The 18,111-nt window shown below is 42.5% G+C and overlaps 1 protein-coding gene and 1 non-coding gene across 3 annotated transcripts in view; one reads left to right on the forward strand and one right to left on the reverse strand.

Moving 5' to 3' along the window:
• The window catches only part of PLCE1 (phospholipase C epsilon 1), a 380,365-nt gene that overhangs the window by 357,438 nt on the left and 4,816 nt on the right, over positions 1-18,111 (forward strand). For both annotated transcript variants that reach the window (XM_005225543.5, NM_001205852.2), the window contains 5 exon segments: positions 449-577; positions 2,934-3,143; positions 11,238-11,396; positions 12,811-13,029; positions 13,344-13,552. In XM_005225543.5, the coding sequence (XP_005225600.2) occupies positions 449-577; positions 2,934-3,143; positions 11,238-11,396; positions 12,811-13,029; positions 13,344-13,529 (903 nt within the window). In that variant the 3' untranslated portion in view covers positions 13,530-13,552.
• On the reverse strand, positions 17,304-17,376 carry TRNAE-UUC (transfer RNA glutamic acid (anticodon UUC)). Its single transcript has one exon. It is a non-coding gene; the product is annotated as a tRNA-Glu (tRNA).

An 18,111-nucleotide genomic window follows, 5' to 3' on the forward strand; every position in this document is an offset into this window, starting at 1 on the left:
ATCAAAATTCTAGCCCAGTGCCCCGAAGAGAGATGGAACTCAGTAGACACTGTTGAATGTCACTTCATAAGTAAGGACTGACATACATTTCAGACAATATCAGTCCCCTAATTATGATGGAAAGCAACACTGTTATTTAAAATAAATTGCTATTTTGGTGATATGCTGCTAAATATTCTTACTAGACTATTAAGGAACATGCACCATGCCTGCTGCTGCTGCGCTAAGTCACTTCAGTCATGTCCGACTCTGTGCGACCCCATAGACGGAAGCCCACCAGGCTCCCCCATCCCTACCACAAAAAGAGGCATCTGGTTAGAAAAGGTTGGCCTTGTTTTGCATTTATGTGTCCCTGCGTGTACTTCTAAGAACTAGCACCTCTCTATCGATGCAGCCTAGAAACATGAGAATGGAAATGAATGAGAAACCATATGATCTTCCTTGACAGATGTTTAATACGGAAGAAAGAAAATGTTTGCAGACTCACAGAGTCACAGTGCATGGCGTCCCAGGCCCAGAGCCCTTTACTGTTTTCTCTATAAACGGAGGCACTAAGGCAAAGCAGCTTCTCCAACAAGTAAGTTCACTGAGTCTATAGTTAATAAACAGTTCTTTTAGAGGCATCTCTAGGTTAACAACTTGTCCAACATTTTACAACTGACTCAAAGTCAGAGAAAGCAGCTCAAAGTGTCAAATTTCATAGATTATGAAACAGAAGCTACTACCAAGGGGTTTGGGCTGTTTTGTTTTTGAACTTTGGTGTCTACTCTCACAAAGCACTGTTGGGGTTTTGGAGACAGTGTAAAATATAATGACCCAGCAATCCCACTGCTGGGCATACACACCGAGGAAACCAGAATTGAAAGAGACACGTGTACCCCAATGTTCATCGCAGCACTGTTTACAATAGGCAGGACATGGAAGCAACCTAGATGTCCATCAGCAGATGAATGGATAGTAAAGCTGTGGTACATATACACAATGGAGTATTACTCAGACATTAAAAAGAATACATTTGAATCAGTTTTAATGAGGTGGATGAAACTGGAGCCTATTATACAGAGTGAAGTAAGCCAGAAAGAAAAACACCAATACAGTATACTAACGCATATATATGGAATTTAGAAAGATGGTAACGACAACCCTGTATGCGAGACAGCAAAAGAGATACAGACGATAGAACAGTCTTTTGGACTCTGTGGGAGAGGGAGGAGGGGGGATGATTTGGGAGAATGGCATTAAAACATGTATAATATCATATAAGAAAAGAATCGCCAGTCCAGGTTCGATGCAGGATACAGGAAGCTTGGAGCTGGTGCCTGGGATGACCCAGAGGGATGGTATGGGGAGGGAGGTGGGAGAGGGCTTCAGGATGGGGAACACGTGTACACCCGTGGCGGATGCATGTTGATATATGGCAAAACCAATACAATATTGTAAAGTAAAAAAAAATAATAATAATTTTAAAAAAAGGAAAAAAAATTAAAAATTAAAAAAAATAATTAGAAAAGTAAGGAAGCATTTCCATGGACCACCCATAAAAAGCAGCACATTACTGTCCACATGAGTAATCCCAGGGCTGTGGAGCAGGACTGGAGAGGAAGTGATGCTGGCCATCTCATGGAGGTGACAGTGTCAACTGACCTACTCCTGGAAGCTTCATGCCCTTAATTGTTGCTGAAGTGGTAGCTGCCTTGCCCCACAAAATCCACAGTCCAGTATCAACCTGAGACCAAGGTCTAGGGTGAAGGGAGCAGAGTCTTCCTGAGAATCTTCTATCCCACCTCCACCCCATCCCCAGGTCCTTCTGCTTCTGTGAGTGAGACCAGTCAATCACCAAGCGCTGATTCTGGTCATTGCATGCTCGCACGGTCGAGTGGATGCCTGGGAAGGACGTTTGCTTACTCCACGCCAGAAGGTGGCAGCCTTCTCTGGTCACTGCAAGTTCAGCTTTTGCCAGTAACCTGGATAATAGAAAACCATGTGAAAGAATACATCAGTAAGAGTAGCTATCATAATGTCTAGTGTTTACCAGGCTTCCCTGGTGGCTCAGGCAGTAAAGAATCCGCCTGTAATGCAGGAGACCTGGATTCGATCCCTGGGTCAGGAAGATCCCCTGGAGAATAAACCCACTCCAGTATTCTTGCCTGGGGAACCCATGGAGAGAGGAGCCTGGCAGGCTCTAAGTTATCCTGATGCACCTGGGTTACATTTTACAGTCAGTGCCTCAATCATAAAATGAAACAAAATTGAGACAAAAATCACTAACAGTAAGAGCTGTTTCCACTGTATAGATGAGGACACTGAGTATCCATGGGGTCAGATGTCTTGGCCAGCACCTCACAGCCAGTAAGGACTAAATGCAGGCCTCAGACCCAAGTCTGTTTGGCTCCCCAGCCTGGTCTCAACCATTTCAACTGTCAGGGTCAGTAGCCAATAGAGAAAACAGGCCTCTAGGCGCACTGTCAAGTCTTTATTGAAAGGGGAATTCCCAGGAACTTAGATCAGATGAGATTAGAAGATGATTGAGTATTTCTAACATGAGAATGGGAGATTATCTTGGTAAAAGCTGGAATGGGTTCTTTGCCTTTGGTCTTGTGTTGCAAGATTACAAAGAGCTAAGTTCATAGATTGAAAAGCCTAAAGTTTTTAATTCAGTTAGAGCTCTTATTCCATCAGTGGGAAAAACAGTTTTGCTGGCTGGCAATTATGAATAAATTGTTTCATTGCCCAGAATGAACATAAACAATTCTTTTTGGACGTAAGAGAATTCTAAGATCTTCCAGAAAGAGTTATGCAACACTGTAGGGTAGGTTTCATTTATAAGTTGCAAACCAAACTTATCTGAACCCCGAGAAAGTAGATTTGTTTGGGTTTAAAGTTTTTGCGACTCTTCAGAAGTGTGCCTAAATTGGCCTTTGCTCTTTCTTTAGATTCTCGTTATGGATCAAGATACCAAACCTATTGCCACAGATTATTTTTTAATGGAGGAAAAATATTTCATATCTAAAGAGAAGAATGAATGTAGGAAACAGCCGTTCCAGAGAGCCATTGGTCCAGAAGAAGAGATCGTGCAGATTTTAAGCAGCTGGTTTCCAGAAGAGGGCTATGTTGGCAGGATTGTCTTAAAAACCCAGCAGGAAGTAAGTGTGTCCTGGGGCAGCCTACCCAGTAACAGCTCATATGTAACTCTCTACCTCACCACTGGCCGCCTCCCTCAAATTCAAAACTTCTTATCACCGCAACTTGCTTTGTAATCTTCTTTTAAGTAAATGTGGAGAATTGATTTTATTCTTCTGCACATATTCAGAAGGTCAAGTTATAGAAATGTGGTTTAAAAATCATCCCTTAGGAAACAAGGGGAGAAAGAAGTCAAAGGATTCCTTAAGCATGGCGTCAGTGTATGTCCAGGGTTTCACCTGGACGTGTGAAGACCTTGCTGTAAGGCTCACTACTGTGTAAGGGAAGGTCTGTAGGCATTTTGCATTTGGGTGTTGGTTGCCCTCCCGTGAGTGCCTGTTCAAGTTTTAGCTAATAAAAGGCTTTTTGCTAATTCATGAAACAACAGCATTTCTTTGAAAATATTCCATAGGATTACACAAGGTAAAGAATAACCTCTCAGCTTTGGTCTGAATTTGTTGCAGATTATATTACGGTCCCTAATATGCCCATGATCATTCTGATAATGGAAACAGTACTGTCTGTTGACTCCAGATTGGGGACTCCTGATGTGGTTTGCTGATGGAGCACTTTTCTTTTTAATAGACTTATATTGGCCCACTAATTGACTGCCATTTTTTTAAATGACATATAAGGTCGTTCCATAGATAATAATGCCTTATGATAAATCAACAATAAAGCAGTTGAAGCAGTTCAACAATCTGATTAAATGAATATTTATTGTGCCAGGCCCTGTTCTAGGCACATGATCTGCCTCTCTGGGGCATGAAATGGAGATGGACTGATAAAATCCCCATTGCTGGTCCATGCTTGCTAGAACACAGAGAGGATAAAGAGCCCATTTCAGCATCGTGTGTTATTTTTCACTCTCTACGTAACTATGAACATGCAGCCTCACTGCACTCCAGCTTCTCTAGGAACCAGAGCCTCTGTGTTCCCTCCTAACCTTGTCTTAGATCATAAAAGGACACTTCCTATAAGCCAAGAAATGTAATTATCTCCCTAGTGTCTTCTCCCCATCAGACATGTACAAAGTACTAAGATGGCGGAGAAGCAATTCTAATCATAAAAGCTGTAGAAGAAAATATCAGAGGGCTTACCTCGGCTTTTGAAGCCATCTTTAATTTCTCTCTAGTTTTTTTTCCTATTTCTAATTGTCTTTGTCACATGTAAAAGAGTATGCTAGGGACTTCCCTGGCAGTCCAGTGGTTAAGACTCCATGCTCCAAATGCAGGGGGCGCTGATTTGATCCCTGGTCCAGGAACTATTAATAAGATCCTGCCTTCCGCATGGCCTAGCCAAAAAAACCGAAAAGTATCCTAGAAGTGACAATTTCAGTGAAGTGAATTTTTAAACCATATATTGCATCATGACTTACAGTGTTTAACGCTCTCAAGCACCCAATATTTTGAATCATCTTATGATATAAGGGAAACCATTCTACACAAAGGAAACAGGTTCAGAGAGGTTAGATTATGACAGGGTAAGAAGTGGAAAGAACTGAAGTCTTATGTCTTCCCGGTCAGTGTTCTTTCCACCACCCCATGCTGCCCAGGCTGGAGCTGAGTCAGTGCTCATGGGTCCTCCATCCCCAGCACCATGGGAGGCAGTGAGTAGCAATGGGCAGACTGCCAAGTGTCACGATAGGTCTTCATCACAGGGTTGGAAGGACTGGGAGGCCAGGGCTGCCCCATATGCAATTAAAATGTATATGACAATAAGCAGCAGAGATGTCAGGAATAAATGTTTAATAAAGACTGGTGGAACAGAAGCATTTTGGAAAAAGAAGGATATAGTAGAGGGGAAGGCTGACAAGCATTTTCAGATGAGTATAATATAGCAAGTTCTCCTTTATATGCCTTGTTGAGAGAAAAGTTTTGAAATGACTGAAATATGTCTCAAAAGATAACAAATCATATTTCATGTATCTAGGCTTACCAGCTGCACAGTGACACATGATACAAATTTACTGATTGACTAAATGAATTCAGCATTTACTGAATGGAAGCAGACACTGGTATAATTGATAGATTTGGGCTATAAGTATTTCCACTTAGGCTACTCTGTGAAACTAGGAAGCTATGTAAGCAGTTTGTCTGTATGTTAAAAGTCCCCAAGCTGCTGTCTTTGACCTCTGATCCTGCGTGTCTGCTTTGTATAATTTTCTTCTTTCCTGGGCTCTCAAGCTGTTTGGAATCTTCCTATGGTCAATATGCTCTCCTCTGACACCTGCTGGATTTGAAATGAGACAAACCTGGATCTGACAAATTAGATAGATGACTTTCAAAGTATCGTCTGAATTCTATAAATCTCTATGTCCATATTTGTAAAATCTATGATAGAAACTGGGCTTCCTGGTGACTCAGTGGTAAAGGATCCAACTACAATGCAGAAGTCGCCAGAGACCCAGATTAGGTCCCTAGGTCGAGAAGATTCCCTGGAGGAGGGCATGGCAACTCACTCCAGTATTTTTGCCTGGGGAATCCCATGAACAGAGGAGCCTGTGGGCTACAGTATATAGGGTCACAAAGAGTCGGACATGACTAAAGCAACTTAGCATGCACGCATGATAGAAACTACCCTGCTTGGCTTAAAAAATTATTATGAGACCCAAGTCAAACATGTAGACAAAATGTAGAAAAATGCTTCAGTTCAGTCGCTCAGTCGTGTCCGACTCTTTGCAACCCCATGAATTGCAGCACGCCAGGCCTCCCTGTCCATCATCAACTCCTGGAGTTCACTCAAACTCATGTCCTTCAAGTCGGTGATGCCATCCAGCCATCTCATCCTCTGTCGTCCCCTTCTCCTCCTGCCCCCAATCCCTCCCAGTATCAGAGTCTGTTCCAATGAGTCAACTCTTCGCATGAGGTGGCCAAAGTACTGGAGTTTCAGCTTTAGCATCATTCCTTCCATAGAACACCCAGGACTGATCTCTTTTAGAATGGACTGGTTGGATCTCCTTGCAGTCCAAGGGAATCTCAAGAGTCTTCTCCAACACCACAGTTCAAAAGCATCAATTCTTCGGTGCTCAGCTTTCTTCACAGTCTAACTCTCACATCCATACATGACCACTGGAAAAACCATAGCTTTGACTAGATGGACCTCTGTTGGCAAAGTAATGTCTCTGCTTTTGAATATGCTATCTAGGTTGGTCATAACTTTCCTTTCAAGGAGTAAGCGTCTTTTAATTTCATGGCTGCAGTCACCATCTGCAGTGATTTTGGAGCCCTCCTCAAGAAAATAAAGTCTGACACTGTTTCCACTGTTTTCCCATCTATTTGCCATGAAGTGATGGGACCAGATGCCATGATCTTCGTTTTCTGAATGTTGAGCTTTAAGCCAACTTTTTCACTCTCCTCTTTCACTTTCATCAAGAGGCGTTTTAGTTCCTCTTCACTTTCTGCCATAAGGGTGGTGTCATCTGCATATCTGAGGTTATTGATATTTCTCTCAGCAATCTTGATTCCAGCTTGTGCTTCTTCCAGCCCAACATTTCTCATGATGTACTCTGCATATAAGTTAAATAAACCGGATGACAATACTTGACGTACTCCTTTTCCTATTTGGAACTGGTCTGTTGTTCCATGTCCAGTTCTAACTGTTGCTTCCTGACCTGCATATAGGTTTCTCAAGAGGCAGGTCAGGTGGTCTGGTATTCCCATCTCTTTCAGAATTTTCCACAGTTTATTGTGATCCACACAGTCAAAGGCTTTGGCATAGTCAACAAAGCAGAAATAGATGTTTTTCTGGAACTCTCTTGCTTTTTTGATGATCCAGTGGATGTTGGCAATTTGATCTCTGGTTCCTCTGCCTTTTCTGAAACCAGCTTGAACATCTGGAAGTTCATGGTTCACGTACTGCTGCAGCCTGGCTTGGAGAATTTTGAGCATTACTTTACTGGCATGTGAGATGAGTGCAATTGTGTGATAGTTTTAGCATTCTTTGGCATTGCCTTTCTTTGGGATTGGAATGAAAACTGACCTTTTCCAGTCCTGTGGCCACTGCTGAGTTTTCCAAATTTGCTGGCATATTGAGTGCAGCACTTTCACAGCATCATCTTTCAGGATTTGGAATAGCTCAACTGGAATGCCATCACCTCCACTAGCTTTGTTTGTAATGATGCTTTCTAAGGCCCACTTGACTTCACATTCCAGGATGTCTGGCTCTAGGTGAGTGATCACACCATCGTGATTATCTGGGTCGTGAAGATCTTTTTTGTACAGTTCTTTTGTGTATTCTTGCCATCTCTTCTTAATATCTTCTGCTTCTGTTAGGTCCATACCATTTCTGTCCTTTATCGAGCCCATCTTTGCATGAAATGTTCCCTTGGTATCTCTAATTTTCTTGAAGAGATCTCTAGTCTTTCCCATTCTGTTGTTTCCCTCTGTTTCTTTGCATTGATCACTTAAGAAGGCTTTCTTATCTCTTCTTGCTATTCTTTGGAACTCTGCATTCAGATGCTTATATCTTTCCTTTCCTCCTTTGCTTTTTGCTTCTCTTCTTTTCACAGCTATCTGCAAGGCCTCCCCAGACAGCCATTTTGCTTTTTTGCATTTCTTTTCCATGTGGATGGTCTTGATCCAGCTCCTGTACAATGTCACGAACCTCCATGCATAGTTCATCAGGCACTCTATCAGATCTAGTCCCTTAAGTCTATTTCTCACTTCCACTGTATAATCAGAAGGGATTTGATTTAGGTCATACCTGAATGGTCTAGTGGTTTTCCCTACTTTCTTCAATTTCAGTCTGAATTTGGCAGTAAGGAGTTCATGTTCTGAGCCACAGTCAGCTCAGAAAAATGCTTAGTAAACTATAAAAGAATATGCAAATGAGGGTTATTGTTATGGTCATAATCTATGGCTTCTAATGTGACTGAAAACAGCTTAAAAATCAATAAGCTCTGAGTAAGGCTCTAAGGCAGAGAAGGCGATGGCACCCTACTCCAGTACTCTTGCCTGGAAAATTCCATGGACAGAGGAGCCTGGTGGGCTGCAGTCCATGGGGTCACGAACAGTCAGACAGGACTGAGCGACTTCACTTTCACTTTTCACTTTCATGCATTGGAGAAGGAAATGGCAACCTACTCCAGTGTTCTTGCCTGGAGAATCCCAGGGACGGGGGAGCCTGGTGGGCTGCCGTCTGTGGGGTCGCACAGAGTCGAACATGACTGAAGCAACTTAGCAAGGCTCTAAGGAGTGCTGTTAGAAATATTTGTAGTGCATGGTCATTGTGATATTTTATATGGCAACCTAGAACTTTTCTTTCTTGCTTACTTCCATCCCGGCTTTCAGGATTATAAATTGCTGCTGCTGCTGCTAAGTCACTTCAGTCGTGTCCGACTCTCTGCGACACCATAGACAGCAGCCTACCAGGCTCCTCCTTCCATGGGATTTTCCAGGCAAGAGTACTGGAGTGGGGTGCCATTGCCTTCTCCAGGATTATAAATTACGTCATGTGAATTACCACCCAACCCCACTCTCCAGTTGGTTAAATATATTGTAATCAATGCAATGACATACTATGGAAAACCTTTAGAAGCTGACATGAAATGATAATCACAATCTTTCTTTAAAAGATATTTCTAATGTGGACCATTTAAAAAGTCTTTATTGAATTTGTTACAATATTGCTTCTGTTTTATGTTTTGGGCTTTTGGCCCTGAGGTATGTCGGATCTTAGCTCCCTCACCAGGGATCAAACCAATACTTCCTGTGTTGGAAGGTGAAGTCTCAACCACTGGACCACCAGGGAAGAAGTCCCTGATCACAGCCTTTTAAATAGAGAAAAAGTGAGTTGTAGAACAGTATATGTACTACAGTCTCATTTTATGTAATAAAAATAGAGAATAGTTCTCTCCCCTTCACGCATAATTTGATGAATGGAATCCAAACACTTCAGCTGTATGTAAATCTTAGGGATCACAACTGTAAGAACAATGAAATGATTGGGGCGAGGCTGTGCAGCTGAATGGTGAGCCCAGGAGCCAGTCCGTTTTGGTCCTGGCTGCAGTTTGGCGCCACCTGGTGGTCGTTACCCATTTTGACCTTAATATCAATGGGGGACAATTCTGGTTCCTAGAGCTGGTTGGAATTTCCAGGACAATGACAGTGATTCTTGTATTCTTCTGGTTAGTTAGCATCGTTTCTGTGGGATGATCTGAGATTAAGCTAGAAGCATGCTGGGGACTGGAGGACCTTCCTGCCCAACCCTCCCATCCTGAGATGGGATTGCCTACTGTTCACTTGCCTCACCTCCCCATCGTCTCCATGGTGCTCCCTTGTGGAAGATAACTTTACACGACCCTCGTTTGAAAATGACTCTAGCGAAGAACAGGAGCCATGTAACAATCACATTGTATTTAAGTTCGCGTAATTCCAGGACTTCTTTTATTTCTGGTTGTGCTGGGTCTCGTTGCTGTGCAGGCTTTGTCTAGTTGCGGTGAGCGGGGGGCTACTCTTCATTGTGGTGCACGGGCTTCTCACTGTGGTGGCTTCTCTTCCTGCAGAGCACAGGCTCTAGGCACACAAGCTTCGGTAGTTGTGGCGTGTGGACTCAGTTGCAGCTCGAGGGCCCTAGAGCGCAGGCTCAGGAGTTGTGGCACAAGGGCTTTAGTTGCCCATGGCATGTGGAACCTTCCCAGACCAGGGATTGAACCATGTCCCTTGCATTGGCAGGTAGATTCTTCTCCACTGTACCACTAGAGAAGTCCCAGGGTTTCTTTGTATATATTTATTCACATACACAAAAATACATTTTTATATCCATAGCAGATGGTTCAAAGGATATACAACCTAACAACAGTGATTTTTTATGGAGAATGAGATGGGAAAGGTGGAGGAAAGAAAGGAAAAAAGTAGAAATGGGAAGTTTGCCTTTATATTGATATATTTCCTTACTGCTTGAAAATTTTTGATAAGATACCTATATCTATATTGGATGAGGCATTAATACCATTTCTATGATTGTCTAAAAATAAAAAATAATTAATTAAAAAATACATGTCTATAGATGGTGGTAAATAATCTGCCTGCAATGCAGGAGACATGGGTTCTATCCCTGGGTCTGGAAGATCCCCTGGAGAAGGGAATGGCAATCTGATCCAGTATTCTTGCCTGGAGAATTCCATGGACAGAGGAGCCTGGCAGGCTACAGTCCATGGAATCGCAAAGAGTTGACTAACACTTTCACTTTCAACTATATACTTAAATCATATAATTATAAATGTAAAATTCACTGAAAGCCAACCCACCAAAGACCATTTAACCCAATGACCAATTCTCAAAATTATTGAGAATTTTGTCAATATCCATTTAGATGTTACTTACCTCCAGGCATTGTTTCAGCCTTTTCACTGTGGATTTTGTTCATTCAGCCTACCGGAACGTCAATCTTGCATGTTTCACATTTCACATGTCTAGTATTTCTTAAATGCTCAAGTTTTATTGGGGAATGGATGGGATTTCTCTTAAATGTACTTACCGTATTATTTGGCCTTTGCATGTGTGTTAAGTCGCTTTAGTCATGTCTGACTCTTTGTGACCCTGTAGGCTGTAGCCCACCAGGCTCCTCTGTCTAAGGGATCCTCCAGGCAAGAATACTGGAGTGGGTTGCCATGCCCTCCTCCAGGGGATCTTCCCGACCCAGGGATGAACCAGCATCTCTTACGTCTCCTGCATTGGCAGGCAGATTCTTTACCATGAGCACCACCAAGGAAGCCCATTTGAATTTTAGTAATTGGAAAAATGGCATGTTGTCTTTTTACAGATTTATCTCTAGCTGATTTGTGAACTCAAAATCCACAGCAAACATGAGCAGATCTACTGGCTTGTTCGGGACGAGACCTTATCAGTGTGTCAACATTAGCAGAAACTTAGAGTACTTTCCTCCTCTAAGATGACATGTATATCCTTCTAGGATAGTTTGTGAAACAGTAACTAGTGTATGGGATATCAAGCTAAGAAGTTGTTTCCACGTCACCAAGATCCAACTCAAATTTTTACTAGATTTTTCTTTATCCTATGTTATCATTTACTCAGACTTGTCTTTTCTTAACATAGAACCTGGAAGAGAAGAGCATTGCACAAGATGACAAGGAGATGCTCCTGAGCTCAGAGGAGGACAGCTTCTTTGTCCAGGTGCATGACGTTTCCCCAGAGCAACCACGCACGGTCATCAAGGCGCCGCGTGTCAGCACCGCGCAGGATGTCATTCAGCAGGTGAAGGCCTCCCCGCCCTCCCCCAGCCCTGTCCTCAGTGTCAACTGCTGGGCTCAGCCCCCTCTGGGAATAAGGTTCTGGAACACAGGGGATACGACAAGGCAGCATGTGCCTGGTAAGGCCAGGAAGTGTCCGGTCCTTCAACGATACTTGCCCAGTATATGCTGTGAGTCAGGCTCTCTCGGAAGCCTTGACAGCAGAGCCAGGAGGTGGTTCTGCAGAGCGGGAGCGTCACTGTCCATCACCTAGTGACCGTCTCTCTGGGATCCTTCAGACGACACGCAGGAGGACTCTCTGACCCTCTCCCCTTCTCTGGTCTTCTCTCCCCGCTTCTTTGTATATGGCTCCAGAGAACTCTGCTGCCTTCATTCCACGCCCTGTAGTGGTTTGCGTTTATTAAACACTTGCTTGAGAAGTTAGCATAATGGCTCACAGAACAGACTCTGAATCAGGTTGTTCCAGGTAAACCCTGGCTCTACATCTTACTAGCTGGGAGAGCTTGGGGAAGTCATTTAACAATCTGTGCGTAAGTTACATGGGTGTGGTGGTAAATTGTCTCTTTAAAAAAAAAAAAAGACCCCAGTTTGTAGCATTTGCGTTTCTGTCTTGTACATTCCTCAAACATCAGATTCCAGTGGGCTCCAGCACAATGCTGTGTGCCAAGCTACCACACAGGAAAACATGAAGATAGTATAACAGCACTTTCTTAATAGCTATTGTGAACATTAAATATATGTAATGGACATTTGCCTAGTATAACACCTAACATGGCAAAGCACTATTTAAATGTTATTTGTTACACTGACTGCACAATAATTTGGTTAATATTAGTCTCCTTAATAGACTTTGAACTCCCCAAAGTACATACAGTACCTGGGACATAGTAAATGTTAGATGAGTGAATAAATGAAAGATAGTCTCGATAAAAGAAAGGTGAGACCAGGTAAGTCTTAAAATGCTTTCAACATCCAAGACTCTGAGATGAAGAGGCAGTGTCGTGCGCCAGAGAGGCTCTGGAGGGTCAGGATTCTGTTTCTCACTGTCTGGGTCACTTTCAGATCTATGAACTTTGGTGGATGCAGAAAATCTGGCTCAAATCCTTTTTCTGTTACTAAGCTGTCCATCCTCTGTAATATGCCTGACCTCTTAAGCTTAAGCCTCCTTGTCTGAAAAATGGGGATTATAACATCTAAATCATGGATGGGTGTTGTGAAGCTAAACGAGGCAATGTCGAGTTTGTGTAAGCTACAACTGTGAAAATGTAAACTGAGAGGTGGGATGACATGATCTGAAAAGGACCCCTCACCCCTGTCCAAAAGTCTGCGACATTTTTCCACCTTAAAGTCTCATTTACAGGGAAGCAAGTGTTGGAGATCCTGTGTTTTTATTCTGTTGATCATAACTTACCTTTCAGACCTTATGCAAAGCCAAATATTCCTATAGCATCCTGAGCAACCCCAACCCGAGTGACTATGTGCTTTTGGAAGAGGTGGTGAAAGACACCGCCAACAGGAAATCTTCCACCCCAAAGGCCTCCCAGCGCGTCCTTTTGGATCAGGAGTGTGTGTTTCAAGCTCAAAGCAAGTGGAAAGGTGCAGGAAAATTCATCCTTAAGCTAAAGGAACAGGTGCAGGTAAAGTTCAAGGTTATTTTGCTCTATTTGATTTTCATAACTACAGTATAGTCAAATTCAGGAGCTGGTGAAAGCCAGAAGGAAGTTCCCGAGTCAAGGACACTAGTGGGAAGAATGCGGTTTGGCTCTGTTTTCACTGTGTGGAAAGAAATGTTTCCCTCTGGGTGTAAGCAGTCTTGAGGTGCCCGGGGGGTGAGGGGGTCCCCTCCGCCCTGCTTTCCAAAGCTCTACCGACCAGAGAGAGAACAACAAAGGGCTCTCTCTGATACAATCTCTTTAACCTAATACCAAGGGCAGGTTCTTATTTTCCACAGGCATCTCGAGAAGATAAAAAAAAAGGCATCTCTTTTGCAAGCGAACTCAAGAAGCTCACCAAGACTAAACAGCCCCGAGGACCCACATCACCTTCTCAGGTCTTGGCCTCAGAAAACGTCCAAAACAAGGAAGAGAAACCTGTGGGTGGCTTGCCTTCCAGTGACACCATAGACTACCGACAGTGAGCAAGATAGCACGGTTTACCCAGGTATCCCGAGTCATCGCAGCGTTCTAAAATGGGGGTCAACTATACTGCTTTGTAAGACATAAGTTTGTACACTGTCTTTTGTCTTTTCCTGGAGGAGGAAGTTCCAGAGGCAGGTAGGGATGGTACCCTAGAGAAAAGGGGCTCTGAAGATACACACGACTTCAGCACTGATGATTTCAGATCTCCTTATTTTGTAGATAACCAAAGGCCACAAGAGGACAATAAACTTGCCCAAACTGCAATAGCTTTATTTCATCAGACATAGAACTGTCTTAATTACTGGTAATTCACATGAACATTCTCAAAGGACTGCTATGGGTCTTTCTGTTTTCATTCTTTGGACTTTTAGTTTGCTGTTCTTCTAATTTAGCTCTGATTTAGCCTTAACAACCTCCATTTCTTCTGACTCAATGAAAAAATTAAAATCTGGCATGCAAGTTGTGATGATTAAAAAGAAAGCAAAATGACATAACAGCCTGAAGTAAATTATGCCTTTGGTTGCCAGCTCACTGCTTGGTATTCCCATACAGAGTAAATTTCATTCTGTTTTAAACTATTTAAATGGAACCTGAATTTTTTTTAAAAAGGCATGTGAGGAAACCAAACATAGATCTTTTCTTTCACTTAGTTTCTTAATGAACTCAGTTCACTTCAGTTCAGACGCTCAGTCATATCCGATTCTTTGCGACCCCATGAATCGCAGCACACCAGGCCTCCTTGTCCATCACAAACTCCCGGATTTCACCCAAACCCATGTCCATTGAGTCGGTGATGCCGTCCAACCATCTCATCCTTTGTCGTCCCCTTCTTTCCTGCCCTCAATCTTTCCCAGCATCACGGTCTTTTCAAATGAGTCAGCTCTTCACATAAGGTGGCCAAAATATTGGAGTTTCAGCTTTAGCATCAGTCCTTCCAATGAACACCCAGGACTGATCTCCTTTAGGATGGACTGGTTGGATCTCCTTGCAGTCCAAGGGACTCTCAAGAGTCTTCTCCAACACCACAGTTCAAAAGCATCAATTCTTCGGCGCTCAGCTTTCTTAATAGTTCAACTCTCACATCCATATGTGACCACTGGAAAAACCACAGCTTTGATGAGACAGACTTGTGTTGGAAAAGTAATGTCTCTGCTTTTTAATATGCTGTCTAGGCTGGTCCTAACTTTCCTTCCAAGGAGTAAGTGTCTTTTAATTTCATGGCTGCAGTCACCATCTGCAGTGATTTTGGAGCCCCCCTCAAGAAAATAAAGTCTGACACTGTTTTCATTGTTTCCCCATCTATTTGCCATGAAGTAATGGGACCGGATGCCCTGATCTTAGTTTTTTGAATGTTGAGTTTTAAGCCAGCTTTTTCACTCTCCTCTTTCACTTTCATCAAGAGGCTCTTTAGTTCTTCTTCGCTTTCTGCCATAAGGGTGGTGTCATCTGCATATCTGAGGTTATTAATATTTCTCCCAGCAATCTTGATTCCAGCTTGTGCTTCTTCCAGCCCAGCGTTTCTCATGATGTACTCTGTATATAAGTTAAATAAGCAGGATGACAATATTCAGCCTTGATGTACTCCTTTTTCTATTTGGAACCAGTCTGTTGTTCCATGTCCAGTTCTAACTGTTGCTTCCTGACCTGCATATAGGTTTCTCAAGAGGCAGGTCAGGTGGTCTGGTATTCCCATCTCTTTCAGAATTTTCCACAGTTTATTGTGATCCACACAGTCAAAGGCTTTGGCATGGTCAACAAAGCAGAAATAGATGTTTTTCTGGAACTGTCTTGCTTTTTTGATGATCCAGCAGATGTTGGCAATTTGATCTCTGGTTCCTCTACCTTTTCTAAAACCAGCTTGAACATCTGGATGTTCACGGTTCACGTACTGCTGAAGCCTGACTTGGAGAATTTTAAGCATTACTTTACTAGCGTGTGAGATGAGTGCAATTGTGCGGTAGTTTGAGCATTCTTTGGCATTGTCTTTCTTTGGGACTGGAATGAAACTGCTAAGTTTTCCAAATTTGATGGCATATTCAATATGACGGTAATCCAAGTCTATGCTCCGACCAGTAATGCTGAAGAAGCTGAAGTTGAACGGTTCTATGAAGACCTACAAGACCTTCTAGAACTAATACGCCAAAAGATGTCCTTTTCATTATAGGGGACTGGAATGCAAAAGTAGGAAGTCAAGAAACACTTGGAGTAACAGGCAAATTTGGCCTTGGAGTACAGAATGAAGCAGGGCAAAGGCTAATAGAGTTTTGCCAAGAGAACGCACTGGTCATAGCAAACACCCTCTTCCAACAACACAAGAGAAGACTCTACACATGGACATCACCAGATGGTCAACATTGAAATCAGATTGATTATATTCTTTGCAGCCAGAGATGGAGAAGCTCTATACAGTCAGCAAAAACAAGGCCAGGAGCTGACTGTGGCTCGGATCATGAACTCCTTATTGCCAAATTCAGACTGAAATTGAAAAAAGTGGAGAAAACCACTAGACCATTCAGGTATGACCTAAATCAAATCCCTTATGACTATACAGTGGAAGTGAGAAATAGATTTAAGGGACTAGATCTTATAGACAGAGTGCCTGATGAACTATAGACAGAGATTCATGACATTGTCCAGGAGACAGAGATCAAGACCATCCACATGGAAAAGAAATGCAAAAAAGCAAAATGGCTGTCTGAGGAGGCCTTACAAATAGCTGTGAAAAGAAGGGAAGTGAAAAGCAAAGGAGAAAAGGAAAGATATAAGCATCTGAATGCAGAGTTCCAAAGAATAGCAAGGAGAGATATGAAAGCCTTCCTCAGCGATGAATGCAAAGAAATAGAGGAAAAGAATAGAATGGGAAAGAAGAGAGATCTCTTCAAGAAGATTAGACATACCAAGGGAACATTTCATGCAAAGATGGGCTCAATAAAGGACAGAAATGGTATAGACCTAACAGAAGCAGAAGATATTAAGAGGAGGTGGCAAAAATAAACAGAACTGTACAAAAAAGATCTTCACAACCCAGATAATCACGATGGTGTGATCACTCACCTAGAGCCAGACATCCTAGAATGTGAAGTCAAGTGGGCCTTAGGAAGCATCACTACGAACAAAGCTAGTGGAGGTGATGGAATTCCAGTTGAGCTATTTCAAATCCTGAATAATGAACTGAAGGGATTATTAAAGCCCTCTTTTCACCTGTTCCATCATAGAGTTCTAAGATTTAAAATCCTTGAGACATCAACAGCATGGTAAAGGCATTGTTGCTTATATTACACAGCTGCATCATCTGTCTGCCCACAATCAGTTATTTCTTATATAAAATTATAGCTCACAATTTAAAGAATTTACTGATACCTCTTGATGGGGCCAAATCTGACGTACAAGAGCCCATATTGAGCCAATGTTTAAGAAGCAACTCCTAAAACAACTGGTGCCCCAGATACACTTACAAAGAAAGCTCTTTCAAAACAGACATAGCGAAACACAGGAAACTACCTCCTCCAGAGCTTCTGCACAGCCCACTATCCCGAGTCAGGGCTGTTTAGGTTTTGTATGCAAAGACTCACCAGAAAGAAATCTCAGCACCATGGCAGCAGTCCACATCATACAGCATCAGATAATACTGAATCTGCACAGAATCGTGAAACCCTGGACTGTTCCAGACTCTGAGAAGGCTCAGCACTCATTTTTTGTTGTGGTACTTCTGGTATTCCATACCCTCCCCTTTTTTTTGTAATTATCTTTATTACCACCTTGCTTCCTGTTAGTTCCCTGACCAGGAATTGAACCCGGGTCCCCGGCAGTGAAAGTGCAAAGTCCTAACCACTGGACCACCAGAGAATTCCCTGGTATCTTAAAGTTCCAGACTCAACTTACTTTCCTTCTCAGTGACAGTGTCACTGAGATAGTGCTTTCTTCTCCAAGAACTGAGCACCATGTGGAGCCTCTCCAGCTTTTGGAAAATGACTCCTCATGGTAGTGGGTCTATGAGCACACAGTAAAGACAATGATCAGAATTTCAGATATTGTTCTCCATATCAAGAACTTAGCATCAAATAAATTACACATGCGACAATGTTATGCACACCTCTCACCTCTTTGTTATAACCTCCGTTAATGATAGAGTGGAATTACACTTGGCAGAGAAAAAGCCCTGGGTGTGCCAGAAGATTAATAAGTACATAATACAACTCCATTAGAAATCTGACTTCAAAATAATGTGCTTGCTCTAATGAGCATTACTAGTTGCTTATACTTTATGAGAACAGGGAAGGGGGTGGTGATTTAGATGATTGCCTTTGGATTCAATTTTCCTATCATAAGCAGAAATTCATAGTCAGTCAGTTGACTTCTTTCCCTAAATTTGGGGAAGGTTCTCTTTAACAGTCATTGAAAGAATAATAGCCATTGGTGCATAGATGTATATATGGTAATATATGTCCCATGTTATTAACTTTACAAATAGTGTCTCCAAGAGCACTTGGGAAAAAAGAAGGGCCTTTCTGTATATGCTCATAAGAAAACAAGTTTAGTATTTTTATTGCTTTCTGAGCAACATAATATTTCATGTTATTT

Source organism: Bos taurus, chromosome 26, assembly GCF_002263795.3.
Source record: "Bos taurus isolate L1 Dominette 01449 registration number 42190680 breed Hereford chromosome 26, ARS-UCD2.0, whole genome shotgun sequence".
NCBI lineage: Eukaryota > Metazoa > Chordata > Mammalia > Artiodactyla > Bovidae > Bos > Bos taurus.